This window comes from Prionailurus viverrinus, chromosome C1, assembly GCF_022837055.1.
Source record: "Prionailurus viverrinus isolate Anna chromosome C1, UM_Priviv_1.0, whole genome shotgun sequence".
Lineage (NCBI taxonomy): Eukaryota > Metazoa > Chordata > Mammalia > Carnivora > Felidae > Prionailurus > Prionailurus viverrinus.
Window position 1 is genome coordinate 171,144,989 of NC_062568.1, and position 17,756 is coordinate 171,162,744.

Below are 17,756 nucleotides of genomic sequence, written 5' to 3' on the forward strand. Positions count from 1 at the left end.
GCCACTGTCTGTGTGAACGTGGACAAGCCCCCTTGCTCTCTGTGGTCCTCAGTTTCTCTTTTCTGTAAAACAGAAGGCTGAGATTAGATGATCATTGTAATAGAGTTTTTAGCCTGTTTTAGCCCTGGCATCTTAACATCAGAATGACTGAGGTAATGCTTCTTAGGATGTGTGTTTGTGGTCCCACTGGGAATGGCCTCCCTGGGCCTGTGGGTTGTCCTGTGGGTGGGGCATGGGATGAACACTATAACCCTGGCTAAGGGGTTATTCCAAGTCTAGAATCAAGTCCCAGGTCGGCTTGTTTCTAGGTGTGTTACTCAGGAGAAGTCATTTCACCTTTCCGGGCCTTGGTTTCCTCACCTGTAAAATGGGCTAACTGATCTATCTAGCAAGACTATTGAGAGGCTCACGTGACCCACTTAGCATAGTACTCTGCCCTACCAGGTGCGGACGTAACTTATGTCACGCAGTAAGGGCTCAGGAGTGGGACTCCCAGCATTCCTGGGAGCAGCCAGTCACAAGGCAGGGTCAGGAGGAAGTGGCCACGACGCTGGAGAAAGGATGAGTGTGCAGGTATGCCGCCTCATCCTTGGGGATGGGGGGCACTTCAGTACTGGTACTGATCCGTCCTGATGTCCTTCTGTATTTAAAGGTCCATGTCACTCACCACGGACTGGCTCCTGAGGGCATCACCAGCGTCTGACTCATCTCAGTGTCCAGTACCCAGGCCTGGCTCAGAGTAGGAGTGTCGGGGAGGGATAGGTGCTGTTCTCAGCACATTCCAGAGAAAGCCTTGGGTTCTTTTGGGAAGTGGCAGGCCCCAGGGTAGTGAGGAGCCCCAAGTGCTAGGGCCTGGGTTGGGGCGGGGGAAGCTGGGGCCTATCCAAGACCAGCCCCTCCTCTGGGTTGTGAGGCCTTTTGACAGGGAATTCAGTATGGCTGTGTGGGTCTAGAAAGAACACGAACATTTAGGGGCACCTCCAGTGCACTTCCTTTATTTTATAGGAAAGGAAACAGGCCCAGGGGCTGGGAGCTGCTCAAGACGTGCAGTGAGTCTTCAGGGAAGCCTAGAATGCCAGGCTCGGCGTCCCTGCCCAGGGGGCCTTTCCTCAGACTCTTGACCCCAAGTGTGAGATATGGGGTCAGCACTGAACGTGAGGGCCACTGGACCAAAATACACCATTGATGCGTTTACTTTTAATGAGAACCTGCCTGCCTCCCCACGGAGGTGAAATGTGACCTCGTGGGCAGATTTTCTGCAATCACAGCAGCCACTCACAACAGCCACGAGCATCCTCGAATGGGCTGTCCCTCATCAGCTGCGTTTCCTAGAAACCTCTTCCTTGCAGCCTGCAAAGTCCGGGCGGTGCAGCTGGGAGCAGAGCCCGGGCTGGGCCAGGGCTATGTCCACCCACACTTCCACCGCCTCACAGAGGCCTGCTGCTGTTTGGAATGAAAACACTGCTAGGTGCTGCTTCCCAGACCCTCAGACACGTTTGTGGATATGTTCGCTGCGTTTCCATCCCCCACTTCTCAGGGGAATCCGTGGGTTTCGGTCAGTAAAGCTGTAATGGCTGGAGCGGAGTCTGCGCCTGGCCGGCCACCCCCAGGGGCTGAATCTTAGAGAAAAGGCTTCTTGTCTCTCTTGCCTTTCTAGATCTGCCTTTCCTGGCAGCAGGGGTTCACGAGTCATCCAAGGCCTCGTTCGTGGATGTGTTCGCTTCCGCATTTCTTCTTCAAGTTTCCACCTGAGCCACACTGCATGGTGCACGGGGAGCTCTGACGGGGACCCAGGGCCGGGGCGGGTGGCGGCACAGAGGGCATGCGTGGTGTGGGGGGAATGGCAGGGACTCAGAGGAACAAAGAACAGGCCAGGTCTGTGAGCAGCTGGCCTCAGCTGCAGCAGGGAGCATGTTGGGAACGGCAGGAGAGGGGCTGGGGCCAACAGAAGGTGCTCCGTCTTGTTTTCCTGGCTTAGACATTCAGAAGCTATCTCATGGGTTGTGGGGGCCTTGGAGGGTGAGGAGCAGGGGGGGACTGGTCAGACTCTCGTGCTTTGGAAAGATCACCTGGCTGCTGTGGGGTGCAGGGATTGCATTCAGGGAAGAGGGGAGACTGTCGTCCAGGTGAAAGAGGTGGCTGTTTGAACTGAGGCAGAGATTGAGAGTGGTTAAGTGCGGGAATGGGGGGCTGAGGGAGAGAAGAGAGCTGAGTTGGGGAGCATTGCAGGAGAGTGGGGAAGGTTTGGGGTGGGGGAGGAAAGGGGTGCGGAAGTGAGCTCAGTCTCAACCCCCCAGCCGCTGCTGATCAGCCAGTGCCGGGGACTGCACCTGCCAGAGCCCCTTCTATGGCCTGCCTCTCTGGGGGCTTCCCACAGTCATCGTGGCACAGCCCACCTTGTGTCCCCAGGTCCCTTCCCTGGGGACCCACCTGGGAACCATGCACCTGCCTTCTTGACGGTCCTTCTGGGTTCAGGGCTCTCTCTGTGTCCCTGAATCCAGAAACAGACCATGAGATTCAAAGACCTCAAGACATGGGCCCTCCCTCTGTGTGTCTGAGCACTGTAGAATCAGACACACTTGGCCAAAAGGCTCTCCGGTACTCCCCTCACTATGCGACTGTGGAGGAGGCCTTGCTTTCCCCATCTGAAAAATGAGTTGGCTGCGGTCGGGGGTTCACATCAGCGCTTCCTTTTTCTAACAGGGCCCTTCTTGTCCTGCCTCCTTTACTCTCCTAAAATGAAATTCACAGATAATGTAACCCGCCTACACCATAATTCTTAAAAATTCCATATAATGTTTCAATTGTATTATAAAAAAGAAATGAAAGGGAAGGAACTCCTAAGTAACGTGCATTTCCCTGCGTAAGCTGAGGCACAGCCGCGCCAGGAGACGGGATGAAGTCGTCAGCTGCCTGCACCTGCGTGCGGCATCCCCGAACCGGCCAGCTACAGACACACAGACATCACAAGCTGAGTGACCGAGGGTGACGTGATTTTCTGAAATGGTGAACAACTCCTGGGCAAGTTCCAAACAAAACACAAGCCAGTCTTTCCTCAATTTACATGGTAGTTCCATTCCTGGAAAATTCAGTATATGTTAAGACCATGAAAAAGCTATTTATATGTAAGATGGAGCTATGTTCTAGGCATAGGTGACGAGGTTGCTCATTTACAGTTCTTTTAAGTATCTGGAAAGATATACAAAAGTTAGTGGAGAGCTGACCCTCCTTGGGGCCCATCCCTGACTCCTCCCCACTAAATGACAGTGACTTCCAGTCCTTGTGACCAACAGAAATTCCCCCAGTGATTTTCAGCATGCTCCCTGGGGTAGAACATACACCCTGGAGAGTCCCTGTTGCAGTGATGCCCCTTGGGCCTGGTGGGTGACAGTGCAGACTGGAACACTGGCTGTAGTTCCTCGACGAGGGCAGAGGAGGAGAGCAGAAAGGCTTCCTGGAGGACAGGCCCCGGGAGCTGTGTGGATTCAGATCTACCAAGGTCGGGAATTTTTTCAGAAGCCAAAGCAACTTCTATGACTTCTTCAGTAGGCTTTGCCAGCCTTTTGTGGCCTTAATACGAAACAAACCATCTTTTCCAGAGTCTGAAACTCTGATTCTCTCTGAGGGATGAGGAAAGGTTCCCTCTGCCTGCTCTGGGCTGCATCCCAAGATGCACCCTTTCCTGGAGGTCGAGGTGTCTTCCTGCAGGTGGTGGTATTTTCTCAGTCAAAACAACTGATCCTTCCCAGGGAGACCGGAGAGGGAGGATGGGGATTTTAACGTGCTGGCATCTCACATCCTACCCCACATTCCCCCAGCTGCCTGGAGCTGGGCATTTCTCCCTCTTGTTATGTCTTTCTTCTTGTTTCATATACTTTTGAGCACTTTGGGGGAATATTTCATCGGTTAGGGGGAAGAGCCAGCATGAACATAGGGGTTAATTAGCCTGATTTAAAGGGAAAGAGGTTTTTTTTCTTTTTTTAAGTCAAGCATGAAATAATAAATATATGCCTCACATAAACATTTATGGTCCTGTATTTACTGAAAAAAAAAAAGACAGATGGAATATGTTTGCCTTTGAGAAGTTTTTATAGATTCAACAGTCATTTCCTCTGAATTTCTTGTCATCCTATGACTCTTGGGCTGTTTGGGGCTTGGATAAAAAGTGGTTCTTGGTGATCATCACTTTTGCTCCCTGATGATTTGGACCAGCCAGGGTCGTCGTGCGTGGGCTCAGGGCACTCTAGGTAGTGGCAGGACTTCTGATTAGAGACATGTGGGATTTTACAATCCCAGAACCAGAGAATCTCCTCGTGTCTCATCTGTGACATCACAGAATCTTAGAACCGTAGTAATTGAAATGCGTAGCTTTCTAAAAATCTCAGAAGGAGAGAACTGTGGAATTTTAGAATCCCAGATGCATGGAAATTTCTCATTTTAAATTTTGGAATCTTGATGGCTCAGCATGAGAAAGTGTAGAAAGAGAATTTTAAGAGAGACCAGTTTATTAGCCCTCCGCCGCCCCCCCCAATATATTTACATATGCTAAATACACATAATGCTTTCTTCAGCCAGCCCCTGGGTTCCCTCCCCACTCAGCCTGGAATCTCAGTCACTCCTGGGGAGTGGGGGGAGCACACTAGCAGTCATTTACAACCAATGTGGTGCAGGCTTTCAGCCTTTCCCAAGGATGGAGCTGGGAGGGGGACGGGAGGAGTAGGAGGAGGGGGTGGGGAGGAGGACAGGCTAGGAGGCTGTGAGACAGCAGGGGGAGGGCAGAGGCTCCTCTTGAGGAGAGGAAGCCCTGAGTCCTGAGGACGTACTGGGCAGCGCATCTTTCGAATCAGTTCCCTTACCTCATGTGAACATGCCTATGTCCTTTAGGGCTGTTCTCTTCTGTAAGCCATTAAGAGGACAGGTACCCAGAGGTCCCCCGGGCTGGTGTCTGGGCGTGCTCACACGTACCCTGCCCCGGAAGTGCTTGTGGTGGGCTGGGAGGGAAGGGTATGCTGGAAGATGGTCTGTGCCATGTTAGGGACAGCCAACTCCATCTTGGGTCTATACTCAAGGATGGATTTTGGCACAGATTTTTATTAAAATAATAGAAAATATTTTGGAATGTGTAATACAGAGATTTTCAAAAGACATTATTTTAAAATTTGTGTAAGGTAAAATTCACATCACGTGTGAGTGTGAACAGTTCCATGAGTTTTGACAAATGCATAGTCATTACGTCAGGAGTGCAAACATCATTATAGTCAGCAATTGAGACAGTTCCCTCACCCCCCAAAGGAATGGCGAGTTTAGAAAACATTCCTATGATGAAGCCACCGCTCTCCCTGCATCATCTACTCTTTTCCTTCTAAGGTCTGTTTTCAACACAAAACTCAGATGTGATCCCACACCATAGGTGAGATCTGGTTGCTCCTGCTTTCCCCCTCTGATGGCTTCCTGATGCATCAGGGTAAAACCCAGATCCTCACCAGGACCTTCCCAAGACCCTGCCAGTCAGGTTCAGCTTGCTCATCACCTGTCCCTTTCACCCCTGCTCGATGGGCTACAGCCACCCCTGGACTTCTTGTGTTCCTACTCTGGAGAACACTCCTACCTCAGGGCCTTTGTACTTGCTGCTCTCTCTGTGGGAATGCTCTTCCTCCTGGTTCCACCTGGCTCTTTCCTTCTCTTAAGTTTCTGTGCAGACCCCTCGGAGACACCTGTCCTGACCATCTCCATCTCTGTATTTTCTAGTTTCTTACCCCTATTTTAATTCACAATGTTTATCTCTACCTGATATCGTAGGATATATTTGTGTGTTTGCCTTTGAAATTGTCTTCTTCTCTCTTAGCAGAATGAAAACACTGTGAGAATAGGGATTTATCTTCCTCATTCATCCCTGCATTCCTGGTGACTGGTACCTAGAACACTGCATTTCTGGTGCCTAGTGCCTGGTCCTGGCACATGGGCATTTATGTACATGTGTTAAGTGGGTGAAGGAGTTAATAGCATTTGATGTACATTTTGCATTTGATATTAAAGGAAATTTTGCATTTTTTTTACAACCCAGGTTATTTTCATGTCTATGGAATTTTGAATCCTGCCCTTTCCATTGAATATACTTCTCATAAATATTTTCCCTTCTAATTAAAGCCTTTGATAAATCCAGCAAAACGTATCAGATGCCTCGTGATGAGGCAAATTCATATAAAACATGATTGGCCGTTGCCTCTGCCCTCCATCCCTTCTCTTCACAAATGGGGCTGTGAGATTGTTCATTTCTCTGGGGCTTGCAAGGCATGCTGGTCTTAGGAACTGACCGCCTCACAACCACATGAGACTTTCTCAGTTCCTTGTGTGCTGTGTATTTTGTGGTAAATGGGCTATTCCCAACATATCTAATAACTAAGAACTTTTTTCCCACATATTAGCTGGAAAACCACCAAAAGTATAATTTTTAAATTATGTAATAACATAACTCTGTACTTCTAACTAATTATAGTTTTTGCGCCACGCTATTGCATTATGGTGAGATTTTACTGTATCATGTTTAATGGGCACGTGAAATTTCTGAAGAACCTTACTGTAGTTTACCTAATAATTGTTGTATTATTAGATACACAGGCTGTCTCCTACTCTTTTCTGTTATAAACAACCCTGAAATGGTAAATTAAGAGATTTGTTTGTTTGTTTTAACAAGAATACCAGACTGGCGAGGGTACAGGGAAACAGGTATTTTCCTATACTGCTGATGGTATCAAATGATATATTCATATTCCTTTTGGAGAGCAATTTGAATTGCAGGTAGCTAAATTCTTAAAATTTTGCATGTCTTTTGATTCAGCCATCCCACATCTAGGAATTTATCTTAAGGCTGTAAATATGGACGGACATGAAGACAGGTCTATAAGGACATTCATTACATGATGGTTTCTAGCTTTAAACTTTTCTAAACAGTCTTAATCCCAATTCTGGAGGCTAGGTTAAATAAAGTATGTACAACCATATGATGGAATACTAGACAGTCATTAAAATTATTTGCTGGAAGGGGCTTTTTACATTTGGCTATACCAAGTAAGTTTGTATAAAATATAAAAACCAACTGTTTGAAGACATCAGAGGACTACCAAGACATCAAGGGCTTGAGAAACCAACATTCTGAAGAGAAAAGAAACACACTGATGTGGATTTGACACTCTGTACCACTTCTTCCTTTCAGGTATTTGCCAATTTGCAAGTAGTGTAGGACTAAGAGAGAGCTGAACAGCTTTCTACAACCTTACTTTGCTGGAGAGACAAAAATTGGAGTTTAGGGTTACCAAGATAGGCAGTTCTGGAAGGGCCAAGATTCCATGGAGACAGGAAGTGGCAAAATGCAAGCCTAACATTCAGTGTGTTGCTTTTCCTTTCAAAATATTTGTTGGTTCTTAAGTGGCTCAGGCTAAGTGGCTGAGAAATCAACAGAGTATGGCAGTTAAGAGGTTGAGAAGCTAAGCAGAGCTTTCAACAGCTTCAAGTTCTAGGAAGACACATACTGAAGTTTAGTGTCAACCAAGGAAGAGGAGCCCTGGCCTCCCAAGCTTTTAATTGGGACCCCTGAAGGGCAGCATCCTAGGAGAAAGGATGAGTAAGACATAGAGCTACTTTTACAAAGACTTAAGCCCAGCTTTAAAGCAGCTAAAACCTAAAGTGGATAAAGACGATCTTCCCCTCTTTTAACTACTTATAAAAAGCAAAAGAGGGGCGCCTCGGTGCTTAGCTGTTTAAGTGTCTGACTCTTGATTTGGGCTCAGGTCATGATCTTATGGTTCATGAGATTGAGCCCTATGTCAGGCTCTGTGACAGTGTGGAGCCTGCTTAGGATTCTTTCTCTCTCTTCTCTCTCTGTCCCTCCCCTGGCTCACACAGACTCCCTCCCTACCCGCTCTCTCTCTCTCAAAATAAATAAACTTTTTTTTTTAAGAAACAAAAGGAAATTCTCTCTTAGGAAGATAACATCATCTGAGGCCTGTAAAAATTTCATACACAACATTGGGAATTTAGTCAAAAATTATCTGGGATACAAGGAAACAGGAGCAAGAGGGGGAGAATCATGATAAAAACAGATTCACAGGTAGTCCACATTTTGGGGTTATCAGACATAGCATTTAAAATAACTGTCATGAATATGTTTGAGAAAATAGAGAAATGGAGAATTTCAACATATCTGAAAGCTGTAAAAATCAATGAATTGGAAAATTAAAAGATACAATAAGCTTAAGGACTCAAAGGTGGATTTAATAGATTAGATATGGCTAAAGAGAAGATTAATGGATTGGAAAATAGATTAGTAGACAATATCTAGACTGAAGCTTGAGTTTAAAAAGATGGAATACAGAAAAGAGCATAAGAGGTTTATAGAACATGATGAGAAGGTCTAACATACATTGTTTCCCCAGGAATGTAGAGGAAAGATAATGGATAGAAGTAATATCCACAGTGATAATGGCCCGCAATTTACCAAAACTGACAGAAGACATCAAGCCACATATTTAAGAAGCCCTATGAACTTCAAGCAGAATAAATACAAAGAAATTCACATCTAGGGGTGCCTGGGTGGCTCAGTTGGTTAAGCGTCTGACTTTTGATTTTGACTCAGGTAATGATCTCACTGTTTGTGAGTTGGAGCCCCACACAAGCTCCATGCTGAGAGTGCAGAGCCTTCTTGGGATTCTCTCTGTCCTCTCTCTTTGCCTCCCCCCCAAATCACTCTCTCAAAATAAATAAATAAACTTAAAATAAAAGAAAATCACATCTAGGCACATCTTAGTCATAGTCAAACTGTTGAGAATGAAACATGAAGAGAAAACCTTAAAAATAGAGATGGGGGGCAATGTAGTATCTTGAAAGACTTAAAGATGACTTTTCAGCAAAAATGATGAACTCGAGAAGACAGTGGAATGAATCTGTAATGTACTGAAAGAAGGTGACCGCCAACCTAGAATTCTATACCCAGCAAAAATATCACTCAGGAGTAAAGGGGAAAAAAGAATGTTTTTAGACAAACAAAAGTTGAGAGAATTCTTTGTCAGCAGACTTAACAATTTTTTAAATACCTTCATGTAGAAAGAAAATGACTCCCATATGGAATCAGTAGAAGGTAAAATATTTGAATAAATATAGACGATATAAAACATTGATAATGTCTGGTGAGGTTTAAAAATATATGTAGAATTAAAATACACACAAGAATAACTCAGCGAGAGAGCAAGAGAAAGAAAGTGTGTGTGTGTGTGTGTGTGTGTGTGTGTGTGTGTGTGTGTGTGTAGAGTCATGAGGTTCTTGCCCTTTACAGGAGATAGTAAATATACTAGTCTGTATTAGACTGCATGCAATAAGTCTACGATGGAGACTATAATTGCTAGAAAACCACTAATAATAAAAGAATGTGTGTTTAGTAAGTTAATAGAGATAGAAACTGGTATGATAAAAAAAAATCCCTGATCTGAAAGAATGCAAGAGAGAAAAAGAATATAGAGTAGGTGGGACAAATAAAACACAAGTAGTAAGATTGTAGATTTAAAGCAAAATATAAGTTACTTACATTAAACATAAATGGTATAAATGAACTACCCAACAACAAAAGTTGTCACAGTAGATAAGAATTATTTTCTAGAAGAATATTGTATTAGTAAGGATGCTTTTTGTTTTAAGTAACAGAAAACCCATTTGAGATAGGCTTAAAATTGTATTGGAACTTCACTCTTCACACAAAACGTTCTTAGCGCCACCAATGCTGTGATTTAGTGTCTCTTGGTTTATTGTTCTTGCCTTCCAACCAACTTCCCGTGGGAAGACAAGATGGCTCCCCCTAGCTGTCAGGGCCTCATGCCTCCTCACTTGCATGTAAGGGAGGAGAGGCTGCTCTTTCCCCAGTTGTCAACAGAAGTTCCAGGACTCTAGTTAAACCAACTTGCATTGTGTGCCAATCACTGTGGCACTGTGGCTGGCAAGAGAACGTCATGCTGATTGGTTCAGGCTTCCACAGCCCCCTCTGGAGTGGGTTAATGAGAAAACAATGAGGCAAACACTCACATGGGGTCTACTGTGTGCCAGGGGTACTATCTATCGTAGGCATTTTACGTGTGGTATAGGAACCCATTTCAACTTCATAAACCGGCACAGAGATGTTAAATAGTTTGACCCAGACAAGGTCACAGCTAGTAAACGGAAAAACCAGGATTCAAACCTAGTTAGTTAGGCCCCAGAATCTGCATCCCACATGCTATCTATACTGAATCTCCTTCTCAAGCCCCATAGATATAGGAAATATGGGACTCTGTTAAGGAATGAATACTATGTGTTATGGACTGGATGTTTGTGCTTCCCCAATCCATATGTTGAAAGCCTAACCCCCAGTGTGACTGTAATTGGAGATGGGGCCTCTAAGGAAGTAATTCAGGGTAAATGAGGTCATAAGGGTAGGGCCTGATCCAATACAATTAGTGTCCTTAAAAGAGGAGATACCAGAGGGTATGTGCATTCACTCCATCCCTCCTTCTTGCCCTCTCCTCTTCTCCTTCTCCTCCCTCTCTCTTTTCTTTCTCTTTCTCTTTTCTTTTTGCATACACTGAGGAAAGGCCATACGGAAGACATAGCGAGAAGACCACCATCTACAAGCCAGGGAGAGAGCTCTCACCAGATACCAAATCAGCAGGAATCTTGATCTTAGACTTCCTGCCTCCAGAATTGTGAGAAAATAAATGTCTATCGTTGAAGCCAGCCAGGCTGGGGTGTTTTGTTATGGCAGCCCAAGTGGACTAACACACTGGGGAAGCAATCACTGCATTGCCTCTAAATCCCTTCATGATGGGCAACAACATCAGGCCAATCCTGCCTTCCAAGTCCAAGAGAGCTGGGCTTGCATCTCCCGACTCCACCCTCTGCCAGCTGCGTGACCTTGGACAAGTCAGTTACTCTTGCTCTGGAAAATGGCATTGGTAATTCTGGCATGGAAAGAGCCTAGTACTTCTCAGGTTTCACTAGTCTGAGTTCCCGTAAATAAATCTAGCTTAGCTTTAAAGGGGGAGTTTATAGAGTTTGGGGGATGTGGGATAAGAGACGATGGGCAGCCATAAGCCCGGTGTGAGGCCTTGAGCATTAGGCTCTGCGGCTCCAGAAGCCCTGACAAGGTTACAGGCCCCCTGATGGCTGTGAATGCCCCAAGGTGGCTCCAGCATGGGTGAGTGGGCCTTGGCTAGCTCATCCCACCTGGTCTGTGGACATGAGAATGAATCTGGCTGTGTGCCTTCCTGCTTCTCCTCTTTCAGAAGGCCCCACCTCCTGCTGTTTGCCAGACCTTTGGGTTTGGTGAGGAGAGGGAGGGGACGGTGCAGCCTGGTGAGGCCAAAGGGGTCCTGCAGGGTGGCAGTGCGGGCCCTGCTTCTGCTGTGTGTCCTGAGAGAACCACTCGCCCTTCCTGGGCCTGTGAAGTGGAGCTCTTGTCTCCCACTCTGTGGGATCTCTAGTGTTCCTCCTGCCCTGGCCTGGCACTCCCACTACTCAGAGGGGAAAGCTGAGGCTCAGAGAGGGGGCCAGGGCCCTGCTCTACCCTGACCGAGCCTGCAGAGCCCAGGCTCAGACTCAGGACCCCATTAGCCTGAAGTTGCCCTTCTTTGGCCATTAGTGCTCACTACTTGGGAACACGCATTTCTGTCCCAAGAGACACAGGTCACCCTGGAAGGCGATTACTCTATCTCCTCAGCCCGTCAAGAAAGTAAAACAGAGGGACCTTTTCTAGGGTGCTGCACCCACCGTGCCTCTAAATACATTAACTCATTTACTCCTCACTGCCTTTTTCTGGAGCTGGGATTCTTATCCCTGTTTTACATATGAAGAAACTGGGGCTCGGAAGGGTGAGGTAGGTCATCTAGGGTCACGTAACCAGAAAATTCAGGGTAGGGCCAGGGCTTCAATCTGGGTGGATGTGTCACAAAAACAAGTGACAGTGACAGTCCTTCCAGCCACCCACCTTCCCAGGGTTTCCAGGCACCTCCTGCGGGTCCAGCCGTGTGCTAGGAATGAGGGGAATATCTCCAAGGGGGCCTTGGTGACTAAAGAACCTTACTGTGTGACCAAGATAAGCCTGTCCTTCATCTAGGTTCATGTGTTCTGTATGTGAAGTAAGTTGGACAAAATCATGTCTCAGGAGGCATTGACATTTAGCAACTCTGGGGCTCCACAACTCTTGTCCCGAAGGTTTTTATAGACTTGTGGGGGAGGCAGGGTTCTAACTGCACTTAAAAGCACCGGTGTGGTAGTACAGAGTGGTGTAATCTTGATTTTGTGGTGACATGGTGGAGATTTAGAAATAAAATATTTCAAGTACTTGGCATGCGCTGGGTGTGCATAAAGTACACCTTGAATGGTAGCTGTTCACAGAGACTGCTGTGAGCTGAGGTAGGGGAGCTCGGAGGGCAGGGAATATCCTGGAAGGAGATGCACTACTCCCAAGCTCTGAGGGCCCAGAGGAGTTTGGGAGGTGTCAGGCTGTCCTCACTGGGTGGGTGAGGATGTGTGCAGCATAGCAGCAAAGCACTATGGGAGTGCAAGGTAACGCCCAAGTGGAGGGATGAGCCCAGGCTGTGAGGGCCCCCCATCCAGGCCAAAGGGACTTCATTTATTGAATGCCTGCAAGGGGCCAGCCCTGCATTCAGTATTTTCCAGGGGTTTTCACATCAACTCCACCTTCTAAAAATCTCCCCATGTTACAGATGCAAGAAGGTGCGATGGTTTCATATTTTGAATCTCTGTCTTTCTAACTGCAAAAACCCTATCTCTAAATGCTGCATGAGCTCAGGGGTTGGCAGATTACAGCCCCAGAATCAATGAGCTGTTTTTCTAGATAAAATTTTATTGAAACAAAGCCCCATTCATTCATTTACATATTGTCTGCGGCTGCTTTTCACTGTTGAGTAGTTGTGGCAGACTGTGACCTGCAAAACCTACAATATTTGCTGCTTTGCCCTTTTTTAGAAAACATTTGTTAGAGTAAAAATGTTTGCTAGACTAGATAGCTGAGTCAGAAGATTCAGTGTATGTCTGAGCCCTACACTTGCTGTGTGAGCTTAGGCAAATTGCTTGCCCCCTCTGAGCCTGCCCAGCCAACTCTTGACGGTTGTGGTGAAGGTCATAGGTGATGGCTGCAAAATGTTTTCTATACTGTGAAGTGTGGTACCCTATCGCCAGCCTGGCACCTGGTGGACACTAAAACTCTGCTTGTTGGTGAACGAGGAACAGTCATTGTGCAGGCCTTCCTAGACCCAGCTGCTGGCTGCTCCTGGGACTGCAAGGAGGTGGCATCTGGGCCTGAGATGCTGAATGCATCATTGTTCTTCTTGTGCAGACTTGGCAGGTTTGAGCATAAATTAAAATTCTTGTGGGGAGTCACCTTATATGTGGTACCACTTTATAGCCAAGTCATTACGGTAATTTGCAAAACTCTCTGGTGTGTAACTGGAGTCATTTGCTTCAGATTTGCTGGCTGTGACCTCATTCAGGCTGCCCGGTCCTGCATTTGGTGACCCTTGAGTCTTGGAGACTTGTCCTGAGTCTGGCCTCAGGGTTAGCCAGACCTGATATTCTGGGGCTAGAATACAGGGGCTTTGCCTCCCTCATGGATAAATAGGAGAAGAAAATGATTATTGTTATCATCCTCATTTCTTTTCAAGTGCTGTGAGCTAGGCACCATGCCAAAGGCATTGTGTCCAAAATCTCGTGTGATTGTCCTCACAACCTTGTGAGTAGCTGTTAGCACCATTTTACAGATGAGAAAACAGAGACTTAAAGAGGAAACTAAACCAAACCCTTACCTAGTCCCGGGGGTGCCATCCAGGCTGTGCTGTGGATTTGCTGTCTGACCAAGGCAGGTCCTTTCCTTCTCTGAGCCTCAATTTCTTCATCTGTTCATTAAATGAGTGGGCAGTCGGTTCCAGCCCTAACATTCTAGAATTTCTCCCTAACTTATAAAAGCGAATATAGGACTTCCTCACCCTCCAAGTCTCCAGTGAAGCTTCATTTACATGGAAACCAGGTCCAGGATCTGCTCTTGGCTCCAGTGGCACAGAGAGAGACATGGCTGCGGGCACAGCCCTTCCCAGGGCACCTCCCTCCCCCAGCCTGCCTCAGGGCAGCAGGGCCAATGTGCCCTTCTCATTCCCCTGCCTGTGCAGGAAAAGACTCTGCCCTTGCTCCCTGGAGATGAAGAGTGAGCAGGGGTGGTTCTTGGGATGCCTTTGGGGACGGAGAAGCAAGATACCAGTAGGTGGGAGGGCAGTGGGAGGCCCCCTGGCTGACTGGGACCCGTGGTGGGCAGTGGTAACAGCATCTCTGGGACACACATTATAGTCTATGGTTTAATTTCCAGCCTTTGAGAAAGCAGGTGGCCCAGGGAAGGGTCTGGCATGGGCTTTGGGAGACCTGGGTTTGGGCCCCGACTGTGCCAGCAGTTGCCACGAGACCTGGGACATTGGCTTGCCAGCTCTGATGCTCCCCTCCCTCTGCGAGTTAGGGAGGCTGATGCATTTATCCAGAGTGTTGTGAGGGTCACACAAGACAAGGGCTTGGATGGGCTTGGAGCCCTAAACAGTGCCAAACTGTGACCTGAGGGGCTCCTTCTTTCCTCCCTCCAAGAGCCGGCTTCTTTGTTTATTGTAGGAAGACATCTTACATATCCAGTGGAGAAGAAGCCAACGGGCCTTAATTATTTGTCGGGTAATAACTGTTTTTTCCCACGGAGGTGATGGGTTTGCATCTCAGCAATGCCCTTTACTCCCTGTGTGACTTTGGGTAAACCACTAGACCTCTCTGAGCCTTCATGTGCTTGTCTGTAGATGGAGTGGTCCTATCCTATGACAAAGACTGAAGTTCAGGAGCCATTGGAATGGTTGTACTTTGACTTCCCCCAAGACTCCCCAAACATGATCTTCATTGGAGTCAAAGATGGGGATGCCTGTGTGGGGGTCCTCAGTTGTTCATCGGTTGGCTGAGAAGCAGCAGGACTGAACTCAAGCTTTGAAGTCTGAGAGAGCTGGGTTTGAACTGTGACCCCCACCTCTTATTCCCGAGCCTGGTCAGGGGCACTTAATCTCTCCAAACCTCAGTTTTTCTCATCTGAAAAATGGTTCCTTGAAGGGAACCATGTGCCTCATGCCTAGGAGGGGCTTGATAAGCGCTGGGCTCCCCGGCGCCTTTCTGGGGGCCCACCTTCCATCGCTCCACACATCCTCCTTAAGTGAAGGGAGGGTAAGCAACCCAGGCCCCCAGTGGGTCTGGTGGGTTTTTGGAGGAAGCTCAGAACCACCTCCCCAACCCAAAGACTGGGAGAAAGACCCTGGCAAAACAGCCCCGTGTGATGATTAAGCTTTCTTTGCTCCAAATGCTATTAATGGTCATAAAATTATCCACAGTTTTCTGAGGCCCAGGCCCAGGGTCTGCCTCAATGGGACAATAAAATCGCATGCAGAAACGATTTGGAAAAGGGAGAGACCGCCAAGCAGAGCTGGGGCTAAACGAGCGGCAGCCTGCTCTCATTAGCTCAGGCCATTCACATTTGTTACCAGGGATTTCTTTTTAATTAAAAAACAACCAAGTTATTAAAAAATAGGCTTGTGAGCGGCTGGCCCAGCAGCAGCCGGAGCCAGCGGGAGTGAGTGTTCCTCGCAGCAGGAATGAGCCCAGGGAAGGTGACAGGCGCTTCTGAGCAAATCTTCATGCGTGCCCTCTCCAGCAGGCTCGCCTGTGCTTGGGAATGCAGAGGCTCAGCTGAGCCCCTCCTCAGCCCTGGGAGCATTGCTTCCGGGCTGCAAACTGCAATGTGCTCGGCAGGTGGATGCCTGGAACCTGTCAGAGCTGTAGGCACTCGGCAAGTTAGCACGGAGGCTCCAGTCCCCCTTCGGGTTGGGCGAGGGTTAGGGTTGGGTGAGGTGGATCCTTGAGGATGGGGTTGCATTTTTGTCTAAGAGGCTACTTTTTGTCACGTAGCGATTCAGAATTGGGGTTTGGGTGCGACAGACCTGAGCCAGAGATCCAGCCCAGACTCTTACTAGCTGTGTGATCTCGGGCAAGTGACATAAGCTCCCTGAGCCTCTGCTTCCGCTGTGCCTCTCCTCATCCTCAGTCTCGGCGGCTAAAATCAGGACCTGGGGGCAGCTCCCTGCTCATCTTAACGGCTTGTCTTGCTCAGAGTTGACCGTACTGGACAATACCTGGGCCTGCTAATAATGCTTTATCATAGGGGCACCTGGGTGGCTCAGCCGGTTAAGCGTCCGATTTCGGCTCAGGTCATGATCTCACGGCTCGTGAGTTTGAGCCCCGAGTCAGGCTCCATGCCGACAGCTCGGAGCCTGGAGCCTGCTTCGGATTCTGTGTCTCCCTACCTCTGTCCCACCCCTGCCAGTATTCTGTCTCTTTCTCTCAAAAATAAATAAAACATTAAATAAAAAAGAATAATGCTTTATCACATCTGTAGGACACTTCATGCTTTTCAGAGTGCTGTTTGACCATGAGAACAATTTCCATTCCTGGAGCTCACCCACTAGGTGCCAGCACTGTGCTGGGGGCTTTGCACCTCAGCTCTCAAAACCTCACAGTCATCTCTGGAGAGCTGGGAGCGGAGGGTCAGCCTCGGGGAGGGATGTGTCCAAGGCACAGACTTGGTTAGGGGCGGTCGGGGTTCACCCCGAGGTCCATCAGGCCCCAAAGGCCGTGTCTTGTCCTCCTTAGGGTTATGGCTGCCAGGTGACAGGACAGAAAGACTGAGAAGATAGCTTCCAGATTAACCCTCCTCGTGCTGTAGAAGAGAACGCTGAGGTCCAGAGAGAGGAAGTAGCTTCTAACAACTGCCTAACAGTTTTGTTACACTGTGTACAGTTTTTTTTTTTTTTCCAGAGTTTTCATATCTTCTCCCTCAATTAGTCTTCATAAAAACCCAGTAGCTGGGCAAGGCGGGGCATGTGACAGTGAGGCTGTCAAAGAACTGTGGAGAATCGTGACGTGGTGCAGTTTGGGGAATAACGTAGATTGAGTTTTGGTGAGAACAAGAACAGATGCTGTTGAGTGAGCACCTGCTCCGGGACGTACGGACATCAGAGCTGCTCACCCGGCCTGCCCGGCAGCGCAGCCCCAGCATGCATCCGTGCACCTTGTCACATGAGCGCTCGGTGACCAATGTGAGGGTCATAGATGGTTACGTTCCAGGAGGCAGGAGCTCGTCTGCCTGGTTTGCCACTGTTTCCTGCACCTGGCAGGGTGTTGGTACGTCGTCAGGGCTCAGCGCTTGTGTCAGGGTCCTTCGACTACTGGAGCTCGGCATCCGCATCTAAGTATTGGGGATTTTATTCCCGATCCTGCTGCTGATTATGGAAATTAAATAAGGGATCCCCAGTGCTTTGAATGCAGCAGGGGTTCAGTTAGTGTGCTCTGTCCCACGCTGTGCCCCGGAGACTGCCCTCTCCCTGCACCCCTCTGCATGCTGTCTCCACTCACGTTGTCTCCTCTTCCTGTCTTTCTTTGCACAGTGAACGGGAGCTACGGCCACTGCACGCCAGGCTCGGAGAAGAGCCTGCTGGACCTGGACCTTGTGGAGGGCCCCGGCCCCACCTGCCGCCAGGGCCTTTTCCTCCCCGCGGGCACCCCACCACCCCGGGGCCACCCCCCAGCCTGCGAGAGGCTCCTGCACTTCCCCCACCCTAGCAGGTAGGTGCTCTATCCTCGCCCATCAGCTG

General features: G+C 48.2%; 1 protein-coding gene across 2 annotated transcripts in view; it reads left to right on the forward strand.

The window, feature by feature from the left end:
- GLIS1 (GLIS family zinc finger 1) overlaps positions 1–17,756 on the forward strand; it is a 231,231-nt gene that overhangs the window by 122,066 nt on the left and 91,409 nt on the right. For both annotated transcript variants that reach the window (XM_047873787.1, XM_047873788.1), the window contains exon 3: positions 17,550–17,727. In XM_047873787.1, coding sequence (XP_047729743.1) covers positions 17,550–17,727 — 178 coding nt within the window. The remainder of the gene's footprint in view (positions 1–17,549; positions 17,728–17,756) is intronic.